Below are 26,234 nucleotides of genomic sequence, written 5' to 3' on the forward strand. Positions count from 1 at the left end.
AGAAATCAACAGCTTAATTTGTTTGAAATGGTTTCAAGAGTATTTTTGTTATCTAATGGCTAAAATTGCGCAAAAATAGTTAACTTTATATGGAAGGCTATTTCTAAAATAGATTTATGAAATTGACCATTTCTCACAATTTCCTTATATTATTATTCTTATAGAAGTAGAAAATGCAAGTACATTATAATCTCTTTATTTGCTAAAAAAATGGAGACTCCCTCAACTCTTCTTGCCTTTCATTTGTCACTACAATCCATATAAAGTTCGAATCCCTTGAATATCATCTGTATCCATATCCCTTTCCGTAGTACCGGGTTGATAACATGCAAACATGACAACACTATGGACTTCATCATGATGAAGCCCCAAAACATGACCAATTTCATGCATTGCAACTGAGTCCAAGTCCACCTAAGTTGACTCGGCTACTGGATTGCTACTCCATTTCTCTTTAGCATCGTAATGGAAAATTCTAAGAGTTGGAGGCTAAGCATGAGCAAGAACCCCTCGAAGACCATCAATGGGAGTGTTATCTTTATGGGATCCCCGGTGGAAGCCAATCACAATATCTAAATTGGAATCTGGTGGCACTTCCTCAAATGCAAAACTAGTAACTTTAAACCATGTTTAGAAAGCATATGAAATGATAAATTGTATCTTCTTTTCTTCAAGGACTAAAGCACTTGAACTTAAGCGATATGTTAATTTTGTTTTGGAATCTAGCCATTTTTCTCTAATTGGAACAAACTAAAAATGGCCAATAGAGTGGAGTGACTTGTGACTGTGGTGAACCTTTGTGCCATTGACAACATCCGGGACACTGCACCTAGGTTGCATCAATGATTCACTGTCTCAGCATCCAAATCTTCGATGACTTTCAAATGATAGTATCGTTGGTATGTTTTGATTGTAGACTCTTACATGTCATCGAACTCATCATCATTTGCATGATTTTTGCTTTTGTTGTATGCTTGAAAGTAGTTCAAGTACCTAAATGATTAGAGATATCTTTTCATATCCTTAAGCCCTTTAACGATTTAACCTTATGGCAGCTTTACAGGTGTTGGATGAACTCAAAGGCATTCTTAGTAGGATTTTTAATAGGTCGAGATTGAATTGAGGTTGGTGGTAGTTAGACAAAAAGAAGGAATGAAGCTCTTAGAAATGGCAAAACTTTAGAGGAAGCCATTGCTACAAATTTTCTTTTACTTATGATAAAATTAACTGCTTGGTTAATTGGTGTTATTCTTCAAATCTCTTGCTCATATTTATAGTTCATCATCGAAGCTACCTTCCAAAAATCTTCAATGTGGAATGCCTTGTAGAAGGGGTTAGTAGCCTTTAGAGGTAATTAAATGGTACACTTTTTTATTATTCTAGATCTAGTCCTAGACATGTATTACATGTGTCTTTGGTTACATTTGGTATGTTGCAAAGAATGTGATTAATGGGAATGCGATTACTAGTTATGTGATTGCTGATAAGATAACTTTGCAGTATTTGGTTTCATACATAAGGCTTACAAATGTGATTGTTGAGAGGATTACATTGTAGAGTTTGGTTTGAAAGCATTTTATTGGAAATGTAGTATAAATTTACAAAATTATCTTTATGTATGAAAATATAAAGTTGAATAAATTTATTTATTTTTAATAAAATTTTAACTTTTTAACTTTATCCTTAAAATAATAAATAATAATATGATAGAAATAACATCCAATTAAAATCCTTGCAAAGTGCTTAACTTCCTCGATACCAAACAGGACTTTTAGGTTAATTAAATTTTTGTATTTTGCTCTGAATTAATATTTTTAATATCATTTTCATGGATGTTACTATTATATTGTTTAACTTATACATGTTCTAAAAGTTAAAAATATTTTTAAATTCCAACAAAAAATGGGAGTTACACAAGTAGATAAGAGAATTGACATAAAAACTATTAAATACTTCTAGCCAAGGAAAAAGAAAAAAACAGAAAGCTATTGCTTTGCGAGACAATTTACCATATGATTGTATTAGGGCCCTGACCCAAAGTAGGACACAACAACCTCCACATACCTTAAGGGCTATGTGAGGCTCACAAATTCTAAAATTACATTTATTAACAAAATGCTCAAAACCTCATAACTCATAATATGTCATTTATCAGGTTGGGTACAACTCGACTAAAGCAAAATTATCAACCCATTCGAGACTTATTATTTTCTCCTTAAGTCTCATTTTTTTATTGAATTAAACCCTTCAAAACTTGGATTAAAACTTTGACTCATGCATTAAAATTTATCCAAATAACATAAATCTAGATCAATTGACCAAAATTTTGGGTTTCAAAACTCATTCTTCACCCATTTTCATTTATCTTAATATTTGATCATATAAACTCTATATTTTATGCAATCAAACCTTGCATTTCATCATACAAAAATTGATTTATAGATAAGATAAATTCAAATTAAAATAATCAAATCAATTAAGCATGTCCAAGATTTAATAGTTGGTAGCACAAAGAGAAGAAAGAACAAATGGATTTGTAACAAGCTTTGACTTAACAAAGGGTAGCAAAAGAACAAAGAAGAAAGGAGCTTCTAAAAGTTTTATGAAAGAAACAGTAAAATTAATTGTTGAAGTCTTTACATGACAAACAGACCTTTAGTTCTACAAATGTAGTGCACGTTTATCAACTTCTGTTTTGAGTTTGATTTCTTTTTTCTTCTTTTTGTTTAGAAGGAGACAATAATAAGCAAATGAGGACTTTTAGTTTCCTTGTGAGAATACTGAAGCTTCCTCACCCTTCGTGATAATTCCTTACAGCAAACACATGGGTCAATGGAAATTCAAAATTCCAAACACGTCTAATTCTTCCATGTGAAACGCTTGGAAATATTAGAAATTATATGCATGCACAAGTGGTTTTTTCTCCAAATGAGACTTTTCTAGAACAACCTGACTAGAATTTTAAAAAAAATTATATTCAAAATCTTATATTAAAATCAAATATATTTAAATATCTTCTTAAGTTACATATGTTGCTTGACTTACTAAACTTTAAAATATATACATTTAAGTAATAGTCTAAACATCTCTATTTTTCATTGAACAATTTTTTTCCCCAAGCCGAAACAAGACTTTATTCAAATTAAAAAGAAGAATAGAAAAAGTGCATCCCAGTGACAGGGGACATGACTCCATGGAAAATATAAACAAGAAAAAGCATCAAAAGCTAATTAAGTGCTTCAATATTCTCTTATGAGTTTATTCTTAAACATCATGATCTCATACAAACAACAAAATTCTACCAATGACTGAGGGTGATGCTTAGAATTTAATTTGGTTATCAATAAATATCATAATTGACGTAAAATAGACACATTTTAATTATTCTAAAAAAAAGGTCAAGTAATTATATTGTAACATCAATTATAATATCATCAATCTATATAAATGTAAAATTTTGTATTTTATCATTTAAACAAATTACATAAATCATGTGTATTTCTAAAACAAATTAATCATTTTTGTATTTAAATGGACTTTTTTACTATTTTTTTATTTTTTAAAAAAAGAAAAATATGAAAAGCGTAAACTAAATGTAACTTAATGTTGTCTTTTGTAGAAGAACTTTGTCATGTTTGATATGAAATGGGGACCAAACATAAAGTGAGACATTTTTTGCCGTTTGAGATTTTTCCCACCTAATAAAGGTGTGCTTCTTCAATTTAGTTGCAACAAGCTTGACAAGTTTTTCATTAGGAACATTTTTGAGCTCGAAAGCTATTTCCACTATGTAGAGCTAGTTAAGAAAATCATCAAGGTAAAGCCTTCCCTCAAACTCATGTGTTAGCCTTAAGCTACAATATATTTTGATTTGACGAAAATCACATATTTTCTTAAACTTAATGTCAAGCATTTGAAATTGTCTCAAATAAATTTTCACTCCCCTAAGCTTACGTATTTGTTTGAAAAGCCATACATCATTAGAAAACATCTTATATGCTTTCAAACAATGCAAATTCGACTAAAAATACAAGAGAAAACATGCCTTGAAATGTTATTTGAAGGAAAGAATAAGCAAGGAGGAAATAGCTATTGAGAAATGAGAAAAAGCTAAGGAAACCTCAAAGCCAAGACATAGATGACCTTGGACCAAGCATAGTTGACCCGAACAAGTCATAAGTAAGGAAAAATCAACATTACACAGACATAGTCAACTATAAAAGAGGTATAGTTGACTATAGCAGTTCAATTTTGTAAAATACACGCTTTCAAGAAAAAGATCAAGTAGAGGAAGCTTATAATCGATTATAGAGGCCTAATTTGAGAAATTTGAAGAACAAAATTGACCCTAGGAGCGTTGTAGTCAACCCTTAAGCTTCAGTAACAATCAAATTTGATTCAAACTTATACCTAATGGCTCTAAACTTTGACCTAGCTATAAATAACTGCATTTAAGCCATTTAAAAACAAGAAAAAACCAGAATAAAAGAGAAAAATCCTAAAAAGACCTTAAAGCTCGTCTTTCCTCTCTAGCCTTGATTTTAGTCTTCCATCAAGCTTAAAAAAATTGAATACTTGCTTCATTCAAGTTGATATTTCTTTTCTCACTACATACAATCATAAAGTCTTAGCACCCAACCTTTGTAGAGGCATTTTCTTACTAAAATTTGTACTCTATTATAAAGGTTCTAGATTAACCTTGAAAAGCTATTGTAAGGGTTTATGGTTAAGCTTTTCAAAATCATTGTTGATGGGTTATCACTTGATCCCGTTAAAAAGCAATAATTTCTTTGTGGATTATAAAGGTTATTGCTTAATCCTATTAAAAAATAAGAATTCCTTTATGGATTCTATAAGGGTTATCACTTTGTCCTATTAAAATGTAAAAATACTTGATAATGCATTGAAATTTTTTGATTACCAAGAAACTAGATGTAAGCATCGAAAAAGTCGAATCACTATAAATTCTGTCTCTTTTAAGGTTTCGTATTATTTTTCATTGCTTATATTTGCCTTAAGAACATATATTAATATTGTTTTATTATTTTATACTTAGAAAAATATTTTTCCCTTTATTCTTTCATAGCTAGTATTTAAATTAGGAAAAATATTTTGCTTTGATATATTATTTTAATGTTCAGCGATTTAGTGTTGAAAACTTGATTTTGATACTAGAAAACATTTTGGGTGAAAAAGCTTTAATTTTTTATACCTATATTTTTTATAAAAACTTTAATATATCAATTCACCCTCTCTTGATATAATGTTCACATTAAGACTTCTACACTAACAATTGGTATCAGAACTTGGTCTCAATTTTGTAGGTTTAACCACCTTTGAGAGATATTTTGTAAAAACTTAAATCGACAAAAATAGAGGTGATGGCTATTGTACTTGAAGAAAGGTAATCAATCTAAAGGTCATCTCTTTTTGTAGGTACAAACTATCTTTATTGGAAGAAACATATGAAAATATTTATTCAATCCAAAGACTTAGATGTTTAAAATGTCATATTAAATGCTCTACATGTTCCAAGTAAGGAGGTAAATGGCAAAGTAGTTATTAAAACTAAGAAAGAATTGGATGATAAAGATAAGAAACTAATTCAAATAAATTGTAATGCTAAAAATACTCTTTGTTTTTGTTACGTTAGGAGCTAGTGAGTTTAATGAGGTGTTAATGTGTGAAAATACAAAATAAATTTGGAATACCTTAGCGACCACATATGAGAGAACAAACCAAGTCAAGGAATCCAAGATTGGATTGCTTACACATGCTATGAATTTTTTAGAATGAGAAAAAGTGAGTCTATAAATGACATGTTTGAAAAATTCACTAATATTGTAAAAGTTTTAAAGGCTTTGGGGTAAGACTTTCCCAGTGCCCAACTTGTTATGAAAATTTTGGATAGCTTACGTAAGTTTTGGAAACCTAAAGTCACAACTATAAAGGAAGCTAAAAACCTCAATGACTTTAAGTTAAAAGAGCTCATAGGTTCCCTTCTCACCTATGAAATGACACTTAGACATGAGAATGAGGGAGAAGAACCTACGAAAGAAAAAGTCAAACAAAAGGAAATAAACTTTAAATCTATAGTTGAGGAAGAAGAGAGAAGCACTAAAAGTGAGTGTGAAATGAGGAGGACATAAATATACTAGCTAGAAATTTTAATAAATATACGAAGAAAAACCTTAGAAATAAGAAACCTACAAGGAAAAATGTGTCTAAGGAAGAACATACAAGAAATCACTTGATACATTTTGATTGCAAAAGGCTTGGTCACACAAAATATGAATGTCCCAATAACAACACGAAAAACACCTCAAGAAGATTCAAGAAAAAAAGGATGATAGCAACTTGCAACTATAGTGATGACTCCCAAGATGAGGAGGATAATGAAGTTGCAAACTTTTGTCTCATGGCACTTGATGATTGCAAAACCTAAGAAAGATCACCACATCTTGAGTCTTTACATTTCAATGGTAAAGACTTTCATGTTTGGAGATATAGAATGAGACACTTCATTATTGCAAATGATTATCAAACATGGAAGCAAATTGAAAATGGTCCCTATAACATAAAGAAAGACATGACTAACTGGAACTCACATTATCTTGATCCAATTAAGCTAAATGCAAAAGCCACACATACCATAATTCATGCTCTTGGAGAAAAGCAATACAATTAAGTTGAAAATTGTGAAAATGTCAAGGAGAAACAGGACAAGCTAATCAAGGTATATGGGCAACCATATGAAAAAGAACTAGAAGAAGATGATTTCTTGGATGAAAGCTCATCAAGTAAAAATGAAGAAAATATCAAATTTTAGACTTCAAGATCAAACTATGAGCTAGGTTTTTTCTCGCATGTACTACATATCCTTACGGATAGTGAATTGCCATATATATATTTGAGACTTAACTCTCACATATCAAGATCTAAGTTTCATCAAAAAGAGAAAATTTCAAATCTTAGACTTGAAAATGAATCATTGATAGAAGAAAACAATCAAATCAGAATTGATGTTGAAATACTCCAAAGAAATTATGATCAATTAAAAGAAGCAAATAATAAATTGAAAAGTATTGTTAAAGGAAAGGAAGGATACAGAGTTAGAACTCCTCTAAACAAATAAATTCCTATTGCATTCCTTGTTTAATTTATTATTTTGTGCATATGTTTGTTAAGACTAACCCTTAAGGATCTAAAATAATTTGGATACACAAATATTTAGTGAAAGTGATTCTTATAGTTATAAATTAACAAGAACAAGTAATTTGAAGATTGAACATCAAATGAAAAATGAGTGATATCTATTTCTTTTTTCTTTTAAATTTTGAAAGATGCTTGAGTGATGAAATTAGATTGTTTATGAATTGCTTGTATGACTATTAAGTGTTGTTCATGTTGCATTTGCTTGAAAATATATATGATTAATTGTTGATTGCAAGGTATGTGAGCATGAGATGCATTTACACTTGAACATAAATGATTTGATAAGGATAATATGCTAATAACATAAACATATTTGATAGCGTGCTCTCACATTTATTCTAATAGTCTAAACAACGAATTTAAGCCTAAAAGTTAATCTTTTTAATTTCCTTGTGTCTAAGATATGTTAACCTTTCAAACAACCTTGATTTAAAAATTTAGAATCAAATTGATAAGTTTAAAATAGTTAAAACAATGCTTGACTACTTGAATTGATTTAATCAATATGAACCCATTGGAGAAAACCATTTGCCATGCTTAAGCTTATATTGATATAGCTTGAACAAGTTTGTCATATGTTAAAAATGCTATTATGACTTGTTCTTGATGAAAATGAATGCATGAGTAAATGCTTGAAGTTGTTGATCTTATGTGCTTGCATATATGACATTATTTTTTGAAAAATTGAAATGCTAAAATGCTAAAATGCTTGGTCTAGAATCAATTTTTGGAATAAGCTTTATAATTGTGCTTAATTGATCATCTCAAAGTTAATTTATTGATTATGCATATGAAATTGATTATGATGACATTGAACATCAAGACAAATAGTTTTAGTTCATTTATCTTTTTGGTCAAGTCACAAGCTTACATGATATCTCACCTTATATGACCTTAAGATTTGAAGTATATAACTTGACTTGAGTTATGTTCTTGAATGAGAAATTTAAAGTCTCAAGTTAGATCATAATCTACTATGATGACATAGTTGAAATATTTTTGAACATGCATTTAAATATTAACTAGGTCTTCCTTGAGGCTAAATGATTACATGATCTAAAGACTTTGTATGCATCCAACCTAAGCTTATAGGTTACCAATTGAATGTTCATTTCTTGAATCTTAACAATTAGTAGTCTTTGATGCTTGGATACTTAACTTAGATATATTCATGAGTTGAATACTTTATTTCCAATATCTTATAACAATTAGTATTACTCATAAATTATAGAACATTGAGAAATAATATGTATCTTACCTTTATTTATCATCCTTTTGTATATGCCTATGTTTTTTATTGATATCATGCATGCATTTTATGGAATGAATTGAAATCATGATTAGTGAAAATAGCCAAAATTCTTTTGTAATCATGTTTATGCCTACTTAATCATAATATTCTCTTGTATGATTACAACAAGTGCAAAATATCTTGGCAATGCTTCATTGATAATGATAATGTCTTGATGAGAAAACTTCTCTTTAATTTGATAATTTTATACACAATTACAAGAACTTTTATTGAAATGCTTATTGAAAAATATTATTGAAAAAGATTACCAAAAAGGCTAAATGATGATATTTTCATCATGATGTACTCTTGTTGAGGTCATTCTCTCTTGAATTGTCATTCTGATAAGAATTTTCTTAAATGTTTGATTGAGAATGCTTGGATAATGCATGATGAAAATTAAAGAAAAAAAGAATGCTTAATACAAGATGATATCTTGGACATACATTGGAGTAAATGTGCACAAACTTCTTGAAATTATGAGTATTTGAAGCATATATTGAATATTTATTAAATACTCATGCTTTATTACCTCCTTAAATATACGAGTATGAGATTAACATGTTGAACATTCAATTTAAACACTCATCTATCATACGTTCATGATTTATCCCCATAATTATCTCATGATCCATCTAAACGAAGGTAAAATTTTACTTTAATATGACTAATCATTTAATTCCTTCTCTTTGGTGGAGTTGATATAATGAATGTTTAAAAGGGAAATGGCCATTAACATTGTTCTATGCTTCTTGAGTACTTGAAATCTTCAACAACGATCTTGGTAAAATCTCAACAATTAGTGTTCATCTCTATTGGTAATATTTCTTAAACATTATATTATATTTGTGCTTAATAATGCCTCATATTCATGCTTAAAATATGATTGCTATACTTCTTAATATACTTGTTTGTATATAAATTTGTGAATATATTTACATGATTGGTTGTGTATTCAATTTGTTTGCTTTTAGTTAATTGCATGACTACTTGATTATTTAGTTGAATGAATTTGCAAACATACCAGCATATAAAGTTACACATATATTAGTAAATCATGTTCACATTATATGTAGATTTATAAATGCTCTATATTTGACTATGCTTGTCTACATATATGCATATCCAAAATAGAACTTAAAAGATAAAGTGTCCACACTTTGCTTTGTTGGCAATTTTGCACACTCAAGTGTACGTATCAAATAAGTAATATAAACAGTAAATCCAGAATCGTATCTCACAAGGATTTGCCTTTAAATCTTCACTAACTACAAAAATTATAACAAACTAATTTTATTCAAGTAACTCAATTTTTTAGAAAATTAATTAAAACTAAATTAAATCAAACACTAAGTTAATTAGTAGAAATTCACTTGAGAAAAGTAATAGAGTAAAATCTAGAATTATGGGTTCATTCAACACTTCATATGATACCAGTTTCTCTTATTATCTATATTCACGGGTGATTTTAAGAACCTAAAATCCAAAGCTATGTACGAGTCTTTATTAAGATGCTTATACAAATACCTAACTTAATTGGGTCATTACATGTCAATAGTAATCAATTAAAAAATTTCATTAAGGTAGTATTCTAATTTGGCTATGTATAGCAATTGACATATGTCTATCCAAATCACGAATCAGATTACTTTAGTGACATGAACATACATTATTAAAATCTTATTCTAATTTAAAATCTCTCTATCAAGTCTTAATTAGATTCACAAATTATTTAATTATTGACCAGATAATTAAAAGCATTAAGAATATATTTGAATAAGCACAACTATACACATTCATAATAAATAAAATAGAAACATATATTCAAATTACATGTTAAAATTCACTATAAACCTAGAAAAAGTAAATTAGTTTATAATATCTAATAAAAACATAATCCAAAGAAACTTATCCATCAAAACAAGTATAAGAAAGTTAAAGAAAAAACAAAAATTGAGAAAGAAACAAAGAGTTATCAATTCTTGAATCTTTAATCTTCCTTGATTTTCCTAGCTTCCTTACATGTTTGAGGGCTTCTTGTTCTAAAAAAAACCGTAGTAGTTTAAAAACCTGCTAAAACTAAAAGTCGAGATATCAAGCTAGCACTGTGATGCTAGATTCTTGATGATTTTTCTATATGTTCCCATTTGAAATGGGCAAGTGTTAAATGTGAGAGTTTTATCCCTACCTCTTAGATTTCTAATGGCTTAAGAATCACATCAATTGGACTTCCAAAGTGAATGATAAGCTCAAAATACTACATCATGTTCAGTCCGTGCAGACTACTGTAGTGCATCAATTTCGACAAGGATTTTGACTATGATATGATCAAGATTGAGCAAAGTGATAAACACCAAATTGTAGCCCTTCCTCTTATCTTTCCAGTGATTTACAAATCTTATCAGTTGGACTTCTATAGTGCAAATTATGACAAGATACCAATGCATGTGTAGTAAAATCTACACCTAGTCATCTTTGCACAGTCACTTTCATGAATCTTTATGCGCTTGAGAACCTTCAAAACAAAAACTAAATCAGTGATGGCTCAAATTAGGACTTTTAACATAAAAATAAGCTAAAAGTACTCAAATTAATGTAGTTTAACATGCACTAAACTTAATAACGAAAACCATAAAAGCTACATAAAATTACTTAAAAACACAAGAATTGAGCTATTTTCAATAATCAAATGTGGCAAAATAACTCTATATCATAGAGTTATCATGCTTATAAAAGTACATCTATATTTGACATTCTTGGTTGATTATTGAATGATATACTCCTTATTAACTTACTTGGAAATATATGAAATGGAGGTATATCTTGATTTATTTATGATATATTGATATACTCCATAATGCTTTGATTGAATATCTTACATGGAAATATATCTTGGTTGAAAATATTTGCGGCACTCTTGATAACGACTTATATTGTGCCATGATTGCAATAATTGAATATATTTCTTCATACCTTAATTAAGTATCTTGAATAGAAATATATTATGAATTATTTATAGATATTGCTCCTTAGTTGTGCTAAATGAGTATATTTCCCTATGATTTGCTTGAATATATATATTGATTGAATATTTACAAGGAAATATATCTCAATGTTTTGATTTGATGGTTATAAATTATTATTGAACTTAATGCTTATTTATACTTGATGATTATTTCTAACCATCGTATCCTGAGTTTAAATGCTTAAAGCTCACATTTCTTAACCTTTTTGATATAACAAAAAGGGCAAAAGGTTTATGAGCACATTGGAATGCTTTTATATTAGTTGAACCTGCCTTGAAAACATTTTTAACTTCATGCATACATTGAGGGAGAGAATTTTCAAAGTTCATATTTATTTTTTATATCTTTCTCATTTATACTTAAATGTTTTCAATAAGAGCATGGAGACTAATTAAGTTAAGGAGAGGTTTCAAGAAATTTCAAATGCAATATGCTCCTCTTTTTGTCTTAGCAAAAAGGGACAGATTGTTAGCCTTAAGCTATATCATATTTTGATTCGACAAAAATTACTTGTTTTCTTGAACTTAATGTCAACATTTGAAACTATTTCAAATATATTTTTAATCCTCTAAGTTTACAAATTTGTTTGAAAAGACATACATCATTAGAAAACATTTTATAAGCTTTCAAATATACATATTCGACTAAAAATGCAAGAGTAAACATGTCTGAAATGTTATTTGAATGTAAGAATAAGGTAAGGAGGAAATAGCTAAAGAAAGTGTAAAAAAACTAAGAAACTTTAAGACACAAGTCAAGAGTTGATCCAAAGGCTAAAAGACTGTGGACAACTCTACCTTATTCTAGTCCAATACAAGGTTAGCTCATGACACTTTACACTTTCCTCTTTCTTTGAATTTAACTTGTATTTTAGAGATGGATTAGGATTAAGATGAGTTGATCATATTAGAATTAAGACTCTTCTTTAAATTATTTTGTTTCTTATTTTTTTAAACTATTTTTTAATTTTTTTCAACAATTGAGAAAAGATTACGGACAAAATAAGATGTCTACATGTATCCTTACCAATCTTACTAGCTTTTACTTTTAATTTCATTTTTATACTTCTACCATTAGTTGACAAAATAATAATTATTTATTATCATCAACGAAATTTTTAAACTTTACAAGTAAGGTTAGAATATCATATGTCATATTATTTATTATATTAATTTATTAAATTTTTAAATATACTCTAATGAGATATGTGATAACCTTTTAATTACATTTGTCAATTTTAAATTTTGTAAATGATGTGTAGGATAATAATTTTTTTCATACATGAAAATTGTTTGCATATCCCACTTATAGTTTTATATTGAAATTTGAGCCAAATACTTCCCAGATAGAGATAGAGATTTTATGTACGACTAGATGAAAGTGAAAATTAAAAAAAAAAGCATAATACTTATAAAAAATCATAAACTATTAAAAAAAGTCAAATAAATTTTTATTCTTTTATTACGTTTAACCAACTCTTATATTTTTATTTTAAATCAAATAAATTTTTATAACTAATTATTAATTAATTATTGTTAATTAAAATACTACTTGTTATTTTATGTCACGTGATGCTAATATGACATGTTGATGTGTTATAATGGATGATGATATGGTATGATGATATAACCATAACCTTTTCACCTTTTACGTCAGTATCATGTCAATGTCATGTAAACATAAAATGACAAATGATATTTTAACTTATAACAATTAATTAATCATTAGTTTTAAAAAAATATTTGATCCAAAATAAAAATACAAAAGTTTAATTAAACAAGATAAAAAAATAAAATTTATTAAAATTTTTAAAACTAATTTAAAAACTTTTTGGATATTTTAGTTTAAAAAGGCTACAATAAACTAACACTCTTAAATATTAGTCATAATTTCATGTAGATCTATTAATTTTTAAAATGTATAGTCCACCTTAAAAGAATATCATTTGTTGGACACATAAGTTTAGATGTAAGTTAACTGATAATATTTTCATTAATTTGATGATGTAGTAATATCGAAAGAATAATTTTATTTTTTATTAAATTTAAAATTACTAAACTATAATTTTTTAAAGTAAAAACTTGACCCGACCTCCAACTGACCAACCACTCCATGACGACATCTAGCCAAAAAATACTAGATCCGGCCAAATTACACTCCCCTAAGGAGCACCGATCTTGGTGCTATGGTGCTCCTCGAGCAGCATCTTTCAGCACCCCACAATTGGTGCTCTCCAAGGGTGCATTGGGGAGCACCTAGATCTAGTGCTCCCCTAAGGTGGCTTTTGATAGCCAATTGGGGTAAGGGAGCATTGTTGATCGGCTTACAAAAAAAGAAGAGAGGGAAAAAAAATATTTTAGATATTTTATATTTAAATATTAATATATTTTATACATTTAAAGATGAAATATTCAATTTAAAAATACATGATTTGCACGTATTTATGGCTAAAATTGAAGGTGAATGTATTTTACTGTTTAAAAAAAAAACTAAACAGCAACTTGGAAAGAGGTAAAAGAATAAAGAAAAGGAGTGGGGTGAAAGCCGGTAGTAGGTGGGGCGAACATGCCATGTGTTTTGGTTAAGCCGCTCAAGTGCAATTGCAAAGCCAATTTTTTTTTTTTAATCATAAGAAAAATAATTTTAGAAATGTTCTCGTATAGCCATAGACCGGTAAGCACTTTGGCGCAGCCAGTTTCGATCTAAAGAAAAAAAACCTTTTGTTTTCTTTGTTCTTTTCCTTCTTTTGAAATTTAAATCGATACCAAAAACCAGTTCATTTTCTTTTCTTGTTTGATGAAACCATAAATCAAATACAATCGAAGCTCTTTCTTGTCACAAATTTTTTCCTCAGAGCCCTTTCAATGGCACTTTCACGGCTTAGAAACCCAGTAATCTCAAGAGCCGCCCCATCTCTCTTCAGAGCTCGGTTTCTCTCTTCCTACGTCTCTCCCAGATCACTTTCTCGGTATTTTTCTCTTTCTTTTCATTTCTCTCTTTGTTTAGAACTGTTGGTAATGAACTGTATTGCATACTTGTCATGAAGATCGTAGATATGCGTCTGATTGGGATCTTTTTGGATGCAAGTAGTGATTCTGAGAGTTGGGATTTTCTTTGCGAGAATTTTACTTTTTAAATCATATAGAGAATTGCATTTGAATTTTTTTTTGTTTATTGGAGAAAGTGGTGATTTTGACAGTTAGGTTTGTGAGAATTTTGGTGTTGAAATTAGATGGAGAACTGCACTGTAATGGTGTTTGTATTGAAACCATGTTATTTGAACTTCTGAAGGATATAAAATTATGGAAAAAAAAATTCTACTGCGCTATTTTTCTTTTTAACTTTGTTTTTGGGGATTATTCTTGCCTAGCATATTGATTTTATTCATAGTTCTTACCCACTTTTTGGACAAATTGGGTTTTTTTTTTCTTCTCTCTTTGTTACATTATGTGTTTCAATTTACTGGCTACCTACTTGATACTTTCATTTTTATACATCTGTACAACCCATCAAAGACAACGTATAGCCTTTTTGTTCCAAGTGAAAAATAGCAGTTTTGCATTTTAAGTTACTGTTATGAGGTAAGAATGTGATTTTGAATTGTGACCTTTATTGATCATTGATATATGATGCCCTTTAATGGGTGCTGAGTGTAGCACCTTTACAACAGTTCCCGTCATTCTGCTTATGTCCTTATTATTGACTTGCTGCTGCAGCACTTTAAATGTGGAAAGCCCTTTCAATGACTTGAATGGCTCTCTATTAAGGTTCGCATCTATTGACATCCTATCTATCTTGACTGCTTTACTTTAATACTTACCCATTTATGCAACCCTTTTATTTGTGTTAATATGCAACGCTTTTACTTGTGTTAATATTCCTGTGGGCATATTAACTCCTTTACCCATTTCGTTTGCACTTGTAATGGCAACCTTGGTTGCTTCCGTAACAGAATTTTAAACCAACCAAATACCAGGGGTAAAATTTTTAACTGAAGTTTGTGTTGAGTTAGTTTAGATTTTACCTTCTTGCTTTTCCAATCCAAAATCAATAAAATTTTGTCTAAATAATGCAGATACATCAAAGTTGACTCAATTTGGTTTATTATGCCTTTATTTGGACAAATATAGCTGGGTTGCTTACTTTCTGAATCTTACCAGCTTTTTCCCCTCATAGCAGGCCCAATTCTTTATCCACCTTTATTGGGGTTTACAGTACTTCATCAATTCTCAAGGTTGGTATTTAATTATCTCTTGTGCTGTTATCGGATAAGGTTTTTTCTGATGTTATTTGATTTTGCAGTTGCAGATTGGAGTTCGGCATTTCTCATCTGCAGGTATATGACATCTTTACTTTGAAACATTTCCCTCTTCCTAAATACCCATCTAGTTTTCGAAGTCGTGACAAGAGTGGCTCTAAGTGACTTGCTTACTTTTCTTTCCTGTCTATTTCAAATGGCTAGCAAAGTCAATATGATCTTATGCTAGGTAACTGGGTTATCAAAAACTTGCCTACTTGAATAGTTTGCCTCTACTCTCTCTCTCTCTCTATATATATCAAATTTAAATATTGATAAGAATCTCATGATACCTCTACTTGGTTGTGGTGTGAATTTCGAGTAGTAGTCAACCAATCCACCTATGCAGCATTTGGCAAGCGCTGGGGCACTGGTTTTGTATCTTCATGCTACTCATGGATATTTTTCTTGGCAAGGGAGTGAGCTGTTTAGATGGCCAAACTTACATGAAAAATTTTGTATAAGTTGACCTAAGAATTATCTGTGTTTTATTGATCAGAAGCAATTGCACGTAATGAGCATTAGAAATTCTAAAAGCAAGTTTTACTAAGATATTTGGTATTGAGGAAAAAAGGATGGTTATGTATGGTTTATTCTTCTAGGTTTCCTAGTAGTTATACATCTGCTTGGTCACAGAGCACTTAACTGCCTAGCCTGATTGATATATGTAATAAGTGGCTGTAGAATTAGTTGGTCCTATTTTTAGGTTATAGGTAGGATGTCATGTTTACCTCATCACTGTCGAAGGGTGCATACAGGTTACACTAGTGAGGAATCAGGACATTGCCTTTTTGGAAGATATAATTGAAAATCTATTTACTTATATTCTTCAGTTTACCATGTAAAATAATGCCAGAGCTTCAAATTGGAATGTATCACTTCTTGGTTTCATTTGGTAAATAGATTTTGTGGTCTCATAATATGTTAGTGGGCTGTTGGGCCTTAGCCTAGCTATAAAAGTGCAGAGAGGGGTTAGAGTGGGTCCCAGGTTCAAGTCTACTTATTAAAAGGGTACATATTTTCTATGTTTTTCTTGATAATTAGGTTTTGCAGGTTTTTTTCATTGTGATATCTGCCAAAAGACTTGTGTCCTTGGTTATCATTAAGTTTTGTTATTACAGACCTTCCTGAGCATACAGTCCTGGGGATGCCTGCTTTGTCTCCAACAATGGTAAGATATTTTGGGATGCTAAGCCTCATAATGTTTGACTACAGTGTAGGTTTTCTCCCTTTATTCCAGTGCTCAAGCTTGTATGCCTGTTGCTTTTGTGCAGAGCCAAGGAAACATTGCAAAATGGAAGAAGAAAGAAGGAGATAAGGTGAGTTATATAAGAAACAAATGGAAGCTATAGATAGTGTGGTCAATTTGTATCTGAATTTGATATAATTTAAAGATGGTTGTTGAAAAACAAAAATCTTGTGATAAGGTGGAGAGAATTAATTGATCTTATTCTGTCATTGTGATTTATTTCTTGATCATTGATGCTTATCTAACAGATTGAAGTGGGTGATGTACTCTGTGAAATAGAGACAGATAAAGCCACACTTGAGTTTGAAAGTCTTGAAGAAGGGTAAACTTTTTCTTTTTCTTATTACTGCTTTTATTTTTCAATTTCTAGAGTGTCTGATGTTAAATAGTATCGCCCAATTTATTTCTTAAAGTGGCATATTTAATAATACTGCTAAATTTTTCTCTGCTTTTGGGATTTTCAGTTTCCTTTCTGTGTAACTTTCTATCGTTGCATGTGAACCCTCTAACAGTGATCTTCTGCTGTTTCATCTTGTTGATCATGACTGAAGAGCATACCTGAGTTGTTGAATTTCATAACCATCCTTAATTTCTTTTAACTTTGCTTATGGTTGAAGTGCTAATCTTCAGGTTTTTGGCCAAGATACTAGTACCTGAAGGTTCAAAGGATGTGCCTGTGGGACAACCTATTGCAATAACGGTATTTATTCTTTTGTGCATCTTTAGTGGCATACCATCAATATATTTAGGCTCCGTTCGGCACAGTGGTCAGATTGACAATGGTGTGATTGAAAACAGATTGTAAGATTGATAGCCCAGCAGGGATTTTGGGAGTTGCTTTTGTGAGATTGAAACCAACGGTCGAATAAAATGTGTTTGATGAAAACAGTGGTGGTGGTGTGATGAGAAGAGAAAATGACCATTTGTAATAATATATTTACACATGTGTGAATAGAAAAAAATTATTTTTTTGATTTATTACAATTATACTGTAGTATTAGATAAAAATAAAAATTACTATTAACTAATAATAGTATATAAAATGAACCAAATGAAATTATAGTTGAATAAAAATGGGATGAAATAATTAGTAATTGTTTATATATTAACTTAAATTGAATATGTTATTGAATAATATATTTCACATGCTTATAAGTAACATATTATATTTTTTTAATATATTACAATAGTAGTTATATACTTAAATATGAATGTATTAATTTATTTTATTTCATTAACTAATTATGAATATATATATCTTTATTTACTTACTAATTTACTTGATAATATAGTTACACATTTATTTATATATTATTATTTATCTTTATTTGTTGCATTAAATGATTTGGAATAATACTAATTTTGAAAAGTAAAATGAGTGAAAAAGAGTGGTTGCAAAATGACAGAATTAAGGGTTATGAATGAAGCAATTGCATTTTCACATGTTTACCATGCAACCAAGGGTAAAAATGAAAAAAAAATGCTAATGGGGGTAAAACAAGAAGGGGGGAGAAAGGGTGCAGTGTGTTTCAGCTACTGCACCCTTCTCCCCCCAGTGCGGTGAAGAGGCTGAAGCAGAGTTGGAAGGAGTCTCAGCTGTCCACACCCCGTTGCCGAACAGGGGCATGGTAGTGGTGAGGGCTGAACTTTGTTGCACTGGCCCCAAAAGAAGCTGCTGAACAGGGCTGTATAAGATTAGATTCTATTTGAATTTTTTCAAGAGGAAAAGGATCTTTGTTTGGGATTTGGCGGTTTTTTTTTGTCTCCTGTAGTTTCTTTTCTAACTTTTTCCTGATCTAATGAACCCTGTTTTACCTTGCTTGCCAATTTTTACAAGCTATTACTTCTGTTTATGCTCCTTAGAATAAGGATTTCTGTTCATAAAATTTGTGAAAATGTTGACGACATTATCTACAATACCTTTTGATTTCAAACAATAAATTTCCATCTCATGCTATGGTGAATAATTTCTGATATTTGAACTTTTTTCTATACTTTTTAAATAATTTTTGTTGAGTACCAATTATTCAATAAACAGTTTGTTGAAACTCATTTGGATGGGTTCACAAGGTTGAGGACGCAGATAATATCCAGAAGATCCCTTCTACTCTTGGGAGTGGATCAGAGGTCGAGGAAAAAACAGCCCATCAGGATGTCAGAAACTCCGAAAAAGGCAAGGAACAAAATTCTGTTGATGTCAATGCATTAGACCTTCCTCCTCACATTGTAATTGGAATGCCAGCACTCTCTCCAACAATGGTAAGATAAATTAGGTTAAAGCATGAACCAACTTCTCCAACTTTTTCTTTTTCTTTTGACTGCAAAACTTATATTTGCCTTTTCATATTTTCTTATGCAGAACCAGGGTAACATTTTCAAGTGGAGGAAAAAAGAAGGGGACAAGGTTAGTTTTATTAGCACAAGTAATTAAATTACTTTAAAATGCTTTCTCTTTCTAATTGAGTGAACAATGACCTTGTTCACATCCATATGCCTAACTTTTGAGCAGATAGAAGTGGGCGATGTGATATGTGAGATTGAGACTGACAAAGCTACCCTCGAATTTGAGAGCCTTGAAGAGGGGTAATGTTCTTTCTTTCTATGGAGCTTATTGCTGGTAGCAAGCCTGAAGGGCTCGTACTAAAGTGACACTAGGGGATAGTACTAACTTGATTTCTCATAGCTGATCATTTGTCATTATTTCTATCCAAAAGGGTGACAAATGGTGAGGTATCAGGCATAAGTCTTCCAAGGCGGTGCTTATAGACTTTATGTATTAGATATACCCTTAGGTGAGAAACAACATTAGGTATCAATATATATTTACCTTGTTGTTTTTGAGGAATTATTAGCATGGTCTTATATGTTCATTACATGTGGCCATGGATTAGAGCATGATTCTATAAAGTGAACAGCAAACGCGAGGTCTCTATATATATACCCCTAATCATGGGGCATAAACATTGCCACAAGGCATAAGCTTTCAAATTGTGAATTTTCCATAAAGCACATTTGTAGATATCATATATAGTAAGACTAAAAGTAAAAAATAATACTAACTAAAATGTCAGGTTGAGAGTGTATCTCTGGAAAAAGTTGAGGACTTTATTTATGTGGTTAAATAAATCAAATCCTAGGAAATTAAACAACCAAAGCAGGTGGAACATAGTTCAATCAAGAAGCAAGGTTTTTTGATGGCTTAGTAACAGAGGAGAGGCTTTGAGATTGGTCATCAGTTAGCAATTGGTTTCATTTCTTCAGTTCACTTCTTTAATTACATATAAACTTATGGTTGTCAGTTGAAATTGTTGGGTGCAGTTACCTGGCAAAGATACTGGCTCCTGAAGGTTCGAAGGATGTGGCTGTGGGAGAACCAATTGCAGTAACAGTAAGTCATAACAATATGCTCTAAGTTGACTCATTTCTTATCTTGTTGTAAATTACTTGATGCAATTTAACTCATGTTTAATCACATAGAATTTGTTGATTTCAAGTTAATGGTATTGACTTGAGGCATATTGGAACATTAATGCCTGCTATTTTGCAAGGTTGAAGATCCAGATGATATTGAAGCTGTAAAGACTTCTGTTGGTGGTGGTTCAGGGGTTAGAAAGCAAGAACCTACCCAACATGAATCTAAAAGTGAAGTTAGAGCACAAAAGTCTGGTTTTACAAAGATCAGTCCATCAGCCAAGTTGCTTATTTCAGAATATGGATTAGATGCATCATCAATAAAGGCATCAGGTCCTCATGGTACTTTGTTGAAAGGGGATGTTTTGGCTGCAATTAAGTCTGGAAAAGGATCTTCTAAAATTTCGTCATCTGAGAAGATAAAATCAGTACCCGAAACCAGCCCTCAAAAATCTCCTTCAGCAAGGCTAGAGTTAAAGACTCAGCCACAGCAATCAGATTCTTTTGAAGACTTACCAAATACTCAAATTCGCAAGGTATATTACTTCGACCAGTTATAACGAAATTAACAAGGCAAGGGACTTTGGCATTGCCTTTTCTAACTAGGTTAATTTATAAAGATGGGAAGAAAATTACGTACTGATTTTAATCTTTGTTCCTATAATTATGTTGTATGTGCCTGTATATTCCATTGCTTGTCAGATCAAACCGAAAACCTGTGGAGTCCTGTGACTTCAGTGATGATTATACCAAATATTGGATAGTGAAAAAAATGAGTTGTTCATACATTTTACTGTAGTTTGATATAGTAAATTTGAGATAAATATGCATCAAGATAAGGAAGGTAAGATGTATGCACTAATGACCAAACTGATGATAAAGGCAGATGGTGCTGTTGGAGAATATGCAAATAAAATGATGCAAAGAGCTTTGCCAAATTAGGAGGTTTACATGAGTCTATTTGACAGAAGTTGGAGGAAGCAACAGGCAAAGGTCATGGCGTGCAAAGTTTGCATGTGAGGGTTTGATGAATCAGTTGTGCTGTTGGGTGATTTGTTTTAAGTTGATTCACCAAAAGGACGCAATTGATGGCTATTATGATAAAATCACAGATTATCGATGGAATAGGATTAGTGAGGGGTTTGGGTGAGAGAGTTTTTATTTATTTATTTATTTAAAACTTATTTATACATGTATGACATGTTAGGGTTGGTTTTAAATTCAGGCACTAGATCTTCATAAACTTTAGGACATGAATACTGCTGAATTGAAAGCATATTTTAAATTTTCTTTTGTTTACTTCGGAATAAAACGATGCATCTGTAGGATATGAAGCTCTCAATTTGTTTTGAAACTTCTGTGTGAACAAATCAAGGAGATTTAAGAGATATTAGGGAGCATGCTGTTTTTTTCTTTCATTTCAGGCATGCCTTTCAGATTGTCTGAGGCAAATGCATACCACATGACCATATAGAGTAGCTGTGTTCTCAAGCCAAATTTGAAAATGCAGATCTTTTTTTAAGCCCCTGTATGCTACTTACCATACAAAATGTCTTATGGCAATCCATAAATATTTGTAGTTAATTTATTTGTTCAGATAATAGTTGGATACTTTGAAGAGAATTACATGTCTAAGCTCAAGTAAAGTCCTATTATTGATTCTTTGTCCTTTTATTTGTAGTGAAATCCAAGTAGTTTGAAGAAAAATGTATCCCTGGTACCACATAAGTTCTGTGGACAACCTTTGCAACTGCTATTCTGTCAAATGCTGTTATTACTAAGACATATTTAATTCATCTATTTGTCTGATATTTTTGGGTTTCTGCTTTCACACAATTCTATTTACTAAATTGTGTATCGGGCAGGTCTGGTCACTCAGGGTTGAAGGAAATCTAAATATGTTGTATTATATGGTTTAGTGAGTGAATGATTGAAAATTCGTTTAATTTTAAACTTTGGTTGTGTCTTTTACTGAATTTGTGTTCACTCTGCAGATTATTGCGAGGAGGTTATTGGAATCAAAACAGACTACACCGCATTTATATCTATCTTCAGGTAGGAATTTAATTATTTATCTACAGGTTATAGTATAAGTCGACCTTTGATCTTAAAGGTTCTATTGTGTTCATCAGATGTTATTCTCGATCCTCTTCTTTCTTTTAGGAAGGAGCTTAAAGGTATGGAATAAACTCCTGTATCATCAATTTGATTTTAACCCCCATAGTTTGCCTGACTCCTAATTCTTCTCCTCTTTCTCAATTGCAGAGAAGCATGATATCAAAGTTTCAGTTAATGACATTGTCATTAAAGCGGTGGCAATGGCTCTAAAAAATGTACCTGAAGCTAATGGTAAGACAATTTCAATAAAATTGGTCCTCATAGGTTTCTGAGCAAACATGGAATCGGAGCCAAGCCAACTCAACCTGCTAATAAGAGCATTGTCAATTGTAAAATGTAGTAAAGATTGCTAGAGATGTTGGGTGATATTTTTTTCTTGGACTAGAGTCCACTCTGTTTTGCTGCTCTAAAACATTGGGAATGGCATACATCTTTAAACTGATGCAAGCCCAAAAATGCTGTTGCCAGTGATATTTGCATCTCTAGCAAAAACTACATCAGGAAGAAAATATTTTCAGTTTTCTATTCTTTTCTACCTTTGTTTATATCTTTATTGTTGATTTATTGGCTGGGTTATTAATTGGAGGTTAACCCTTTCCCATTCGTTTACCAACCCTATTTGCGTTTTTATGCTTAAATTAGGACTTTAGCATTCCTTAATGAAGGAAATGCCACAAGACTGTACGGTCATTTTGTTTCTTATACCTCTGTAATTCAACAACTAGTTTGTAATTGCTGGTACTATAAATGTTTTTCAGCTTAACCTGAAAAGATAAATCTGGAGATTGTCTTAATGTTGTGTAAATTGTTTCTTCACTTTGATAGAATCTGAAGTTAGGTATAGACAGTTTTAGTAGGTGGGTCTATGAGCTCCTCTAATGTCCAAGCAGGAAAAGTCTTGTCTTATTTTGTGTTGATAAATGGTTGCATTGAAGAAGTTTCAAAAGGAAAAGGCACTAAGATTGCGAATTTATCAAACATGTGTGTTGAATGTACCCACTATATTTAAGAATTTTCCAACATCATCTTACCAGTAACAAGTGCTTTTTTCTAGAGTGGGAATAATCACTCTGTACATAATTCCTTTTTCTTCAGGACAATTTAGCTTCCATACAAAGATTATGGCTCTTTCGGCTTATTTCTAATACAAAAAAATTTGCTCTCTCAATGACTGCAGCTTATTGGGATGCTGAGAAAGGGGAAATAATTTTGTGTGACTCTGTTGACATATCAATTGCAGTTGCTACTGAGAAGGTATGCTTCGAATAACATGTTGTTCACAGGTTCTATAGAGCAACTCATTTCAAATTATTTTATTTGCATTGCAGGGTTTAATGACTCCAATCGTAAGGAATGCAGATCAGAAATCCATTTCATCAATCTCCTTAGAGGTACTTTCATCTTTGACGTCTACCCTCTTCTGAGTTTAGCAACTTCTTTGGGCTCCTTTACTCTGGTTTTTCTGTAGCCTGCGAGGTTGTGCTTTCACCTTTTAGGCCACTTTTCACCAGATCATTAGGTTTATTACCCATGTACTTTGCCTTTTGTGCTTGTTTAAATCTAGGGAAATAGCAGAACACATAGTGGGACCTGCTTGCAACAGTTAAATATGTTGACTAACTGAAAACTCAGTATAGATATGACTTAAACTAGATTTTGAAATGATCTGCACTGTATCAGATGATGGTCAACAAGTTTAGAATTACATGTTAATTATCATTGTTTTGGTCTGTTTCTTTCAACATAATCCTTTAGCAATCATTAATTTACATTTTGGGTTTGGTTTTATTATATGCTTATCTCTCTTTAACTTGGCCTGCAGGTCAAGCAACTAGCTGAAAAGGCAAGGGCTGGAAAGCTTTTACCAAATGAATTTCAAGGAGGAACCTTTAGGTATGTAATTTTATGGTATACATATGGGATATTAGTTCTTCACAACTATTTTTTTAATAGTTGAAAGAAATATTGAGAAATACTTTGTAATTTTCTGTAGCATTTCAAATCTGGGAATGTTTCCTGTGGACCATTTTTGTGCAATTATAAATCCCCCACAGGTATTCTTCTCTCCCTCTCTCTCTTCTCTCTCTCACACACACACAATGTGCTGCATACTTACCCACACATGCACCCACCAAGAATGTTGGTCTCAAATCTCAATTTGCCTGTACTGAACAATCATTAGTTTAGCTTCAGCTTCAACCATTCATGACTTTAGTCGGGAATAATATGTTGCATTCAGGGCCTGAAAGTCAAAAGTAGCTGGTTTATTGACACTTTCTTACAAAGTTCAAGCAATAAATGTGAAAAAGCATAGTTCTGGGTTTTCTATTTGTTGATAATGATCCCTTCAAAAACAGTGGAGTAGCACTCTAATGTCTTCTATCTCTGGACTTGTTCCTGAAGGCAATCCAACCACTGTTATAGATGCTGCTATTAGAAAGTAATAAGCACATTGTAAGGTGCTATAAATCATCTCCTATGTTTCTTTGGCAGGCTGGTATCCTTGCTGTAGGTAGAGGAAACAAATTTGTTGAGCCGGTGGTTGGAAGTGATGGTAAAATGTTGACCCCTTGTGTGCTATGCTTCCATATACTTAATGCTTGAAAATATGTTTTGTTTCATATATTAAATTTCTACTCAGGGATTGAGAGGCCTGCAGTTGTGACAAAAATGAACTTGACATTATCTGCTGATCATCGTGTATTTGATGGCAAAGTTGGAGGTATGCAATGTGCTTTTTACACTGTTCTAAATATGAAGCTTTTGACAGATGGTGGATAGCCCCTAATACCTTAACCTATAATAATATTGCTCTGCGAAATATATTGTTGTGTAAACTGCAAAAGTAGAAGAGATGAGGGTTTCATTCCTCCCATGCATAGCATCCTTGTAATAATATCACAAATAACTTCATGAGAAATCTTGGAGGTTCCTGCCAGAGCCTAGAAGTAAAGACATAACTGAACTGGCTCCAATATTTGGTTGATCTAAGTATCTAACAAGTTCTTCCTGATTTTAAAAATCTATGATCTTTAGTATTGCTGCTGCCTGGATACATCAATACAATACCTGCGTGAGATTTGAGCTATTATTATTGCAGGTGCATTTCTCTCAGCATTACAATCTAACTTCAGTGATATTCGGAGGCTTCTTCTCTGATAACATTTCGTCGTCGAAATTTGGAGAGATCAGCTTTGGTGGAGGGTCGCTTTCTTAAAGATTGTTAATAATTCTTGGAAAGGATCATGTTTATTTGTTCCTGAACCCATTGCGGCAGCGAATTTGTTGTGCAATCCTGGTTACCAGAATTTTGTCAATAACGAGAACCCCAGTGATGTAAAATTTTGCAAGATATTAGGTTACTAGTGTCATCAGATTTTGATGCCATCTTTGAGGGCTTATTCTGCAATTTCATGTTTCCATCTAATAGAAATGATTGATGGAAAAATACGAATAACAAATCAATAATGAATTTGTTTCATGTATTCTGTCTACTTTTCATTTAGATTTCGTTTGGTTAATGATTTGCAAAGATTTATAGTTAAAAAGGTTAGAAGGCATTCATCCTGTATTCTGCTATCCTTTCCCTGCTTCTCCTTCGTTCACACAATAAGCTTGTTTGCTCAA

At 31.3% G+C, this 26,234-nt stretch overlaps 1 protein-coding gene and 1 pseudogene across 2 annotated transcripts; one reads left to right on the forward strand and one right to left on the reverse strand.

The window, feature by feature from the left end:
* Positions 1-249: 249 nt before the first annotated feature.
* On the reverse strand, positions 250-1,192 carry LOC149526640 (metalloendoproteinase 5-MMP-like; annotated as a pseudogene).
* A 12,947-nt stretch (positions 1,193-14,139) lies between these two features.
* On the forward strand, positions 14,140-26,092 carry LTA3 (Dihydrolipoamide acetyltransferase, long form protein). 2 transcript variants are annotated; one of them, XM_021439625.2, is made up of 23 exons: positions 14,140-14,500; positions 15,249-15,299; positions 15,709-15,766; positions 15,835-15,868; positions 16,951-17,000; positions 17,104-17,148; positions 17,327-17,400; positions 17,709-17,778; positions 19,149-19,337; positions 19,438-19,482; positions 19,588-19,661; positions 20,397-20,466; positions 20,627-21,025; positions 22,484-22,544; positions 22,622-22,666; positions 22,755-22,838; positions 23,785-23,861; positions 23,936-23,998; positions 24,430-24,500; positions 24,601-24,661; positions 25,101-25,161; positions 25,249-25,329; positions 25,708-26,092. In XM_021439625.2, the coding sequence occupies exons 1-23, from the start codon at positions 14,397-14,399 to the stop codon at positions 25,764-25,766; spliced, it is 1,926 nt and encodes a 641-aa protein (XP_021295300.1). In that variant the 5' UTR covers positions 14,140-14,396; the 3' UTR covers positions 25,767-26,092. The 2 variants fall into 2 exon arrangements, with proteins under 2 accessions (XP_021295300.1, XP_021295301.1); XM_021439626.2 differs by having other exon boundaries at positions 15,712-15,766.
* The last annotated feature ends 142 nt before the right edge of the window (positions 26,093-26,234 follow it).

Source organism: Theobroma umbraticum, unplaced genomic scaffold (assembly GCF_002168275.2).
Source record: "Theobroma umbraticum cultivar Fairchild unplaced genomic scaffold, ASM216827v3 scaffold_81.0, whole genome shotgun sequence".
Classification (NCBI taxonomy): Eukaryota; Viridiplantae; Streptophyta; class Magnoliopsida; order Malvales; family Malvaceae; genus Theobroma; species Theobroma umbraticum.

What these genes read in the sequence shown, in the direction of transcription:
- LTA3 (XM_021439625.2), top strand. Translation starts at nt 14,397, where the DNA reads ATGGCACTTTCACGGCTTAGAAACCCAGTAATCTCAAGAGCCGCCCCA. An exon ending in TCTCCCAGATCACTTTCTCG is followed by an intron (nt 14,501 to 15,248) that starts GTATTTTTCTCT and finishes TTGCTGCTGCAG; the next exon opens with CACTTTAAATGTGGAAAGCC. An exon ending in GCATTTATATCTATCTTCAG is followed by an intron (nt 22,545 to 22,621) that starts GTAGGAATTTAA and finishes TGTGTTCATCAG; the next exon opens with ATGTTATTCTCGATCCTCTT.